The 6,422-nt window shown below is 64.1% G+C and overlaps 1 protein-coding gene across 1 annotated transcript in view; it reads right to left on the minus strand.

Annotated features, from left to right (window-relative positions):
* Positions 1 to 667: 667 nt before the first annotated feature.
* Positions 668 to 6,422, minus strand: part of FMNL1 (formin like 1) — an 11,048-nt gene continuing 5,293 nt past the window's right edge. The window contains 12 exon segments of the mRNA XM_085314785.1: positions 668 to 2,107; positions 2,350 to 2,446; positions 2,706 to 2,829; positions 3,055 to 3,153; positions 3,428 to 3,529; positions 3,656 to 3,819; positions 3,912 to 4,041; positions 4,590 to 4,670; positions 4,907 to 4,975; positions 5,147 to 5,381; positions 5,608 to 5,810; positions 6,228 to 6,349. Coding sequence (XP_085170911.1) covers positions 1,474 to 2,107; positions 2,350 to 2,446; positions 2,706 to 2,829; positions 3,055 to 3,153; positions 3,428 to 3,529; positions 3,656 to 3,819; positions 3,912 to 4,041; positions 4,590 to 4,670; positions 4,907 to 4,975; positions 5,147 to 5,381; positions 5,608 to 5,810; positions 6,228 to 6,349 — 2,060 coding nt within the window. The 3' untranslated portion in view covers positions 668 to 1,473.

Here is a 6,422-nt window from a genome sequence, read left to right on the forward strand (position 1 = left end):
GTTTGTGACGAGATTGAGAGCTCCAGGGGTTCGCCCCGCCGTTTCAACGACCGTTTCCGTTCGCGCTTGGGCAGAAAGCGGCCGCCTGCCGCTCGCGTGGCGCGTTTCCGTTAAATGAGCGCGACGGGCTCGAGGCGGACGCCCGGCGCCGCCGCTGAGCGAGTGAAGTCGCTTGTCTGAAATGCAACCCCCCCGATTTCAAGTTGCTGTCACATGTGTACGTTGTTTTTACTGTGAAGACAGATGTCCGCCCAGCTGCCCCCGGAAAAGCGTGTTTTGGTTGCAGTTACGGTTCGCCACCCTTCGCTGTACGGGTGCAGAGCGGCTTAAGGAAGCACCCGACCGCCCCCGGGCCCGGAGCAGGGCAAAGGGGCTGGAATTAGCCTGCCGCCTCCCTCCGCGCCGTGGGCAGCAAAAAGCTGTAACCTCCTCCCCGAGCTGGGGTAGGTGGCGGGGCGGTCGGCCCGGCTCTGACAGCCTTGTCCTCAGGAACACGGGCGTAGCGAGTCGTGGGCGCGCGCCCGGGACGAGCCCCAGCTCCTGGCTTTTCCCTTCTTTCGGGGTCCTCTTAGTTTCCTCCATTAGGTCACCTCCCACCTCGAGGCGGGACCCGCTCACAGCGCAGACCCGCGGCCAAAGCCTCACCCCCCTTCTCACAGACCAGAGCTTTAGCCTTGGACTTGGTTTATTATCAGTTTTGCTATAGCTTAAACATGCCATCAGTATATAAAAATAATGTATACAAATTAGCAGTTAATGTTTTACACTGCTGGCTTAAAGGCATTTATAAGTTCATATAATTCATATAATTTATAATTTGTATAAATTCATCTCCCTTCCCTCCCCGTCGCGCTTGTGTAGGTGATACCGAGCCGGTGGCRTTTAGCATCTTAATTACAGCGGGAAGCAATCGCTGCTCTGGCTTCGAAAGAGGCCGGCCCGTGGTCTGAGAGCTGGGCCTGGCGCGGGCGGCCGCGGCAGCCGGGCGGCCTCGCAGGAGGGCGGCGGGGAGGCCGTTTGGGACCAAGTAGCTGCAGCTGCTTTTTAATTGCGGCAGTGCCCAGTTCTGATTTACTGATACGCAGCAGGGCAGAGGAGGGAYAACGTCCGGTGCTTTTGCTGGGGGTGGAGGGGGATTTGTGCCTCTCCACCCCTCTCCCGCAGCCTTTGGGCTCGTGGCCCTCGCGGAGGCTCCAGCCTGGAGGCGGATGCGTCGTGGTGGGGTGAGGTACCACCGTGCAGCCTCTCATGGACGGGACCCCCCCACACACACACGCACACACACACACACCCCTTAACCGTGATGGTTGTTGTTGTAGCTGTGGAGCCTCCCTGGGGCGAGGGACAGGCCACCACTGCTCCCYGCCACAGCCAGCCTTAGGAGCCAGCTGAGACCCTGCATAACTCATAGGTGCTCCAGCCCCTGCTGTCGTACATAGCACAGAGAAATTCTGAGGAAGACATTAAAAAAAACTATGGTGAATTAGCACCCCTGCCAGCTCCGGGCCACGCGTGCGGAGCCCGGGGTGGGATTTTGGCAGCAGGCTCCGCGCCGCAGAGGGAGACCGTCGGGCGTTGACGGGGTCTCCGCGAGGCCGGGGAGGGCAGCGAGGGGCCCCCTGGGTCCCTGCCTCGAGCCCTCCTCGCCTCCCACGCCGGGGGGGGGGACGACCCCCCTGTCTGTGCTCCCCACCACCACCACCCGCAGTCCCTGCGAGGGTCCCCCCCGGCCCTGCCAGCCCGGAGGAGCGAAGCAAGCGCCGGGGGGGTGGTGGTGGTGGGGTTGGGGGGGGGTCCCTGCGCCCCATCGCAGGGCTGGCGCGTGGAGCAGCTCATGGAGCGGGCGCCGTTCCCCACCCCACCCCGGCTCCATGACCGGCCGGCCCGGTTCAAACCCCGCGCAGGTCCCAGCTGCCGTGGGAGGACGGGCCCCGTCGGGGTCCCGGCAGCTCCGGGGAGGCAGGAGGTGGCTGGGAGCAGGGCGGGGGGGACACCGGCACCGGTCACAGYGACATGTCGGGCATCACTTGCAGGCTCTGCCCGGCAGCCCGTTTCTTGGCGCTGCCGCGGCCCTTGTCGGCGCGGCGGTAGGGGTTGTTCCGCAGATCTGCGCCGGGAGGGAAAAAAAGAAAAAAAAAACAAAAAACGGAGGTTCGCTCRGTTCCCAGCGTGGCCGGCGAGAAGCCGGGAACGCTCCTGTCCGTGCCCRTGGTGGGACCCGGCTGCTTTTCCCTGCCCCGGCCTACGAGGACGCCCAGGAGAAGCGTTCCCGGGGGGCAGCCGGAGCCCGGCGCCTCCCCGGCTCCCCCTGCACCCGCTGCGGCGCCCGGCCAGCCCCACGTTACCTACAGGCGCTAGAGGGGACTCTCCTCATTGAAGCTCGCGTCGCAGAAGAGCCGGGACGAGCGCTTGCCCGTCCGGGCCGTGAAAGGAACAGTTTTCAGAGCTGAGCAGAGCAATCCAGACAGAGAGCGAGGAAGAGGAGGGAGGAGGAAGAAGCAGAAGAGGAGAAAGAGCGATGAGACAGGCCAGAGAGCGCTCGGCAGCTCTGCTGCGCGCGTCGGGAAGGTGCTGCAGGCATATGTGCTCTGCCGCGGCCGGTCGTGGAGCCAGCAGCGACCCCCCAACACCCCCGCAAGGCGCCACCTGCACCCCGGGGTGCCCCATGCCCTGAGGCCGCTGCAGCGCTTCACCCAGCCCCTCACCTGAAATAATATCCTCGATGGCACCGTCTTTTCCTTCGTAAATGAGGGGCTCCTTCACCATCTGCTTCTTCTTCAGCTCAGCGATCATGTCCATCTGCTGCCGCCTGGCTTTCTGGATGGGCGACTGCGGTGGGCGCAGAGCGGGGTGAACCGGCCTCTCCTCCCGCTGCGCCTCTGCCTCCTTTTTTTTCCGGCAAGATCCCTCCCTCCCCCTCTCACCAAAGCTCAAAGAACCATTTGGCCTTCCTCCCCCCCCCCCAAAACGCTGCCGTGCTGGGGGTGGAGCGTGGCTGCCCCACCAGCGCCGGGTGCGGCGGGAGCCGGGCTGGAAGCACCGCGCGCCGGGTACCTTTGCGTCCAACTGGTCCTCGCCGCCGGCGGGGCTCAATTCTGCCTCTTTGGCCGCGGCCTCCTGTTTCTTCCACAGCTCGATGTCCTGCTCTGCTTTCTGGGGAGAGGAGCGGGGACGGCGTGCTGAGCGGGGGACCTGCCACCGTGGCACCTGCCACTGTGGCACGTGGACTCCCCCTCCCCACCCCCCCATGCGTCTCGGGCAGCCCCTGGCTCGCCCTGGCTTGGCCTCTGCCGCTGCTGTGACAGCTACAGCCGCCTCGCCAGGCGGCAGCAAGTGCCACGATGAGCCCCCCAAGCCTCGAGCGGGCTTTTACTGGGGGGGGGGAGACCCTCCCCGAGTCCCCCAYAAAGTCCAGATCAGATCCTACCTTGTAGGCTTTGATGAAGCGCACGAACATGGGGAAGAACGTGGTCGGCGGGCTGGTCTTGGGGTTCTCCCCGAAGTACTCCACGGCCGACTCGTACGCCTCCTGCGGGCAGAGCCACACGGGTCCGGACGGCCAGGCAGCAGCACCCCATAACCCATCGCCTCRCCCGTCCCGGCCTCCCCCGCGGCTCCCAGCCGGCTCCCTCGTCACCCTGCCCCGCACACCCACCTTGGCAGTCTTGCTGTCRGCCTGCAGCTTCTCCATCACCTCCGAGTTGGCCTTGAGGAAGTCCTTGAGCACGAGGCTGTCGTCCTGCCGCATGAACTCCTTGCGGGTCAGCTCCATGCCCTGCTGCAGGCTCCGCATGTCCTGCAGCACGCTGTCCAGGGACACTGCGGGGAGGGCGAGGAGCGGCCGGTGTCAGGACAGAGCCACCGCGGCCAGGGCTGCAGCCCGCCACGGCCCCCGAACCTGCACATGCTACCTGTGCCCGCCTTGTCCAGGAAATGCAGCTCGGTGTGGAAGCCGGTCAGCTCCGGGTACTTCTCCATGATCACCCGCACCAAGTAATGCAGCAACGTTTGCTTCCGGTCTGTTGACTTCATCTCCAGCAGCTRGGAGCGAGTGGCATCAGGCTGGGGCTGCCCTCATCTCTCCTCCCGCCTCTCCAGTTCCCCCTGCCCCACGCCCCAGGCAGGCCCCAGCATCCCTCTGTCCCCATGGATGGTCCTCCATCCCACTGCCACCACACCTGGTCCCTGCATCCCTCCATCCCTATGGCTGGTCCTCAGGTCCCTCCATCCCATCAGCTGGTCCCCATGTTCCTCCATCCCCAAAACTGGTCCCTGCATCTGTCTGTCGTCATAGCTCATCTCTGAGTCCCTCCATCCCTGTAGATGGTCCCTATGTCCCTCTGTCACCATAGCTGGTCCCCACGTCCTTCCATCCTCATGTCTCCTCCCTGTGTCCCTCCATCCCTTTAGCAACTCCCTGTGTCCCTCCATCCCCACAGCTGGTCCCCATGTCCTTTTGTCCCCATGGCTGGTCCCTGCATCCCCACAGCTGGTCCCCAGGCAGTGACAGTATATCTGTGCACCACCTCACCCCTCAGCACAGCAGGACCCACAGGGGAGCCCCATCAGCAGTCCCCGACTGAACTCACYGCGTCAAGGCTCTGCAGCCGGAAGCCGTAGGCCGCCCCGCGCTTGCTGCTGTTCATGTAGTTCCCAAAGGCCAGGACGATCTGCAGAGACGCACGGGCTCGGGCAGCGCCAGAACCTGCCAGGAGGCCGAGCCCACCAGCGAGGGGGTGTCCCAGCCCTGGCACCGACTGGGGAGGGAGCTGCTCCCAGTGGAATGGAGGGGGCCACCCAGGGGTGCAGAGTCCATGGGACAGGGCAGACCAGCATCGCCTCCACCCTGGCAGCACCCAGCACGCCCAGATGGCCCTTGTCAGAGTTGCCGCCCTGCACCCCTCACCTCAAGGATGTTGCGCAGCTTGGTGGAGGACTTGAGGGACATGGAGGCGGCGATGATGGCGTTGAGTTGCTGTGGGCGGCAGGAGAAGCACATGAGGCTCTGCACGACACCTTCTCGGCCCGCCATGACCAGCCCCATGAGCCCCCACGCTGCCCAGGGGCTCTCCTGAATGCGGGGTCCACGCAGCTGCCTTCCCTACCACGGCCCCACGCCACCCAGCRCCCGCGCGCCTGGCCCTACCGGCATGAGCAGCTGGGCCGTGTCGCCAAAGTTGCCCAAGAAGATCATGACGTTCATGCGCTCAGCCAGGCGCGGGATCTTGCTGAACCTGATCATGAATTGGTCCTCGTCCGAGAGCTCCTCTGCTGGCTGCTGGTCCCGCTCGTACTTGGAGATGAGTGTCCGCTCATACTCAGTGGGCAGGAAGCGCAGCAGCAGCTCCAAGAAGTCAAGGCTCAGGGCTTGCTGGTCATACCTGGCAGGGGACAGTGGGTGGTGAGACACCCTCTTTGCCCCCCGCCACCTCCCTCCAGGCTCTGCTGTCACCCAATGTAGAGCTCCACAGCACCCCAGGGCCATCAGCACTCAGCCCTCCCTTGTTTAGGGACTGGATGGTGGTTTAGGGTTTACAGCCCCATCTGACCCCATTCCACCTTCCATCCCTGCACTCGGCCCGGCCTCGCCTGCAAGGGGACACTCACGTCTCGATGGCTGTGCAGATGTCCTGGATGCTGCGGCCACCCTTGCGGAGGGTGATGGCCAGGTTCTTGGCCCGGTTAGACTCAATGAGGGTCACCTTGCTTGGGGCCTTCTGCGTGGCCTTGGCTTTGAGGGCACTGAGGTCCAGGCCRGGGCCCTGGGCCTTGGTCTTGAACTGCTCCTCAAAGTCACTCATGTCCAGCTCCTGTGGGGAGACAGGGCTGAGGGCACAGCGTGGAGAGGCCGCAGGAGCAGGGATGGAGGGAGCACAGGACGGATGCAACAAGGATGGGGTGAGGGGATGAGGCAGGGCAAGGGGACAAGGACAGGGTGAGGAGAGGAGGAAGGGGCCAGGGGACAACGATGGGGCAAGAAGACATGGACAGGATGAGGGGACGAAGACAGAGCAAGAGATCAAAACAGAGCAAGGGAATGAGGATGGGGCGAGGAGATAAGGGTAGGACTCCCCATCCAGCAGATCCCATGTTGTCCCTCTCCAGGACACCAAAGAGCTGCTCCAAGGCTCCTCTAAGGCTGAAGCCGTGCAAACCAGCGACACCACAGATGGGTGCAACGTGGGCACGGTTGAGACGTGGGCATGGGTGYGAGGTGGCAGCCTCACCTGCAGCACCTTCTCGTCATTGAGCTCGGTGAAGACGGTGCCATCGATCTGGCTGGGTTTCAGCGCCACCCAGTTGAAGACGGGCATGCGAAACTTGGTCTGGATCGGTTTCTTCACCTTCACTGTGGGGCGAGATGGGGGCAGCGTCACGGTAGGTGTGGAGGGGGGACACCCACCCACCCTCCTCCGCAGTGG

Source organism: Rhea americana, unplaced genomic scaffold (genome assembly GCF_003343005.1).
Source record: "Rhea americana isolate MKP2758 unplaced genomic scaffold, rheAme1 scaffold_411, whole genome shotgun sequence".
Classification (NCBI taxonomy): Eukaryota; Metazoa; Chordata; class Aves; order Rheiformes; family Rheidae; genus Rhea; species Rhea americana.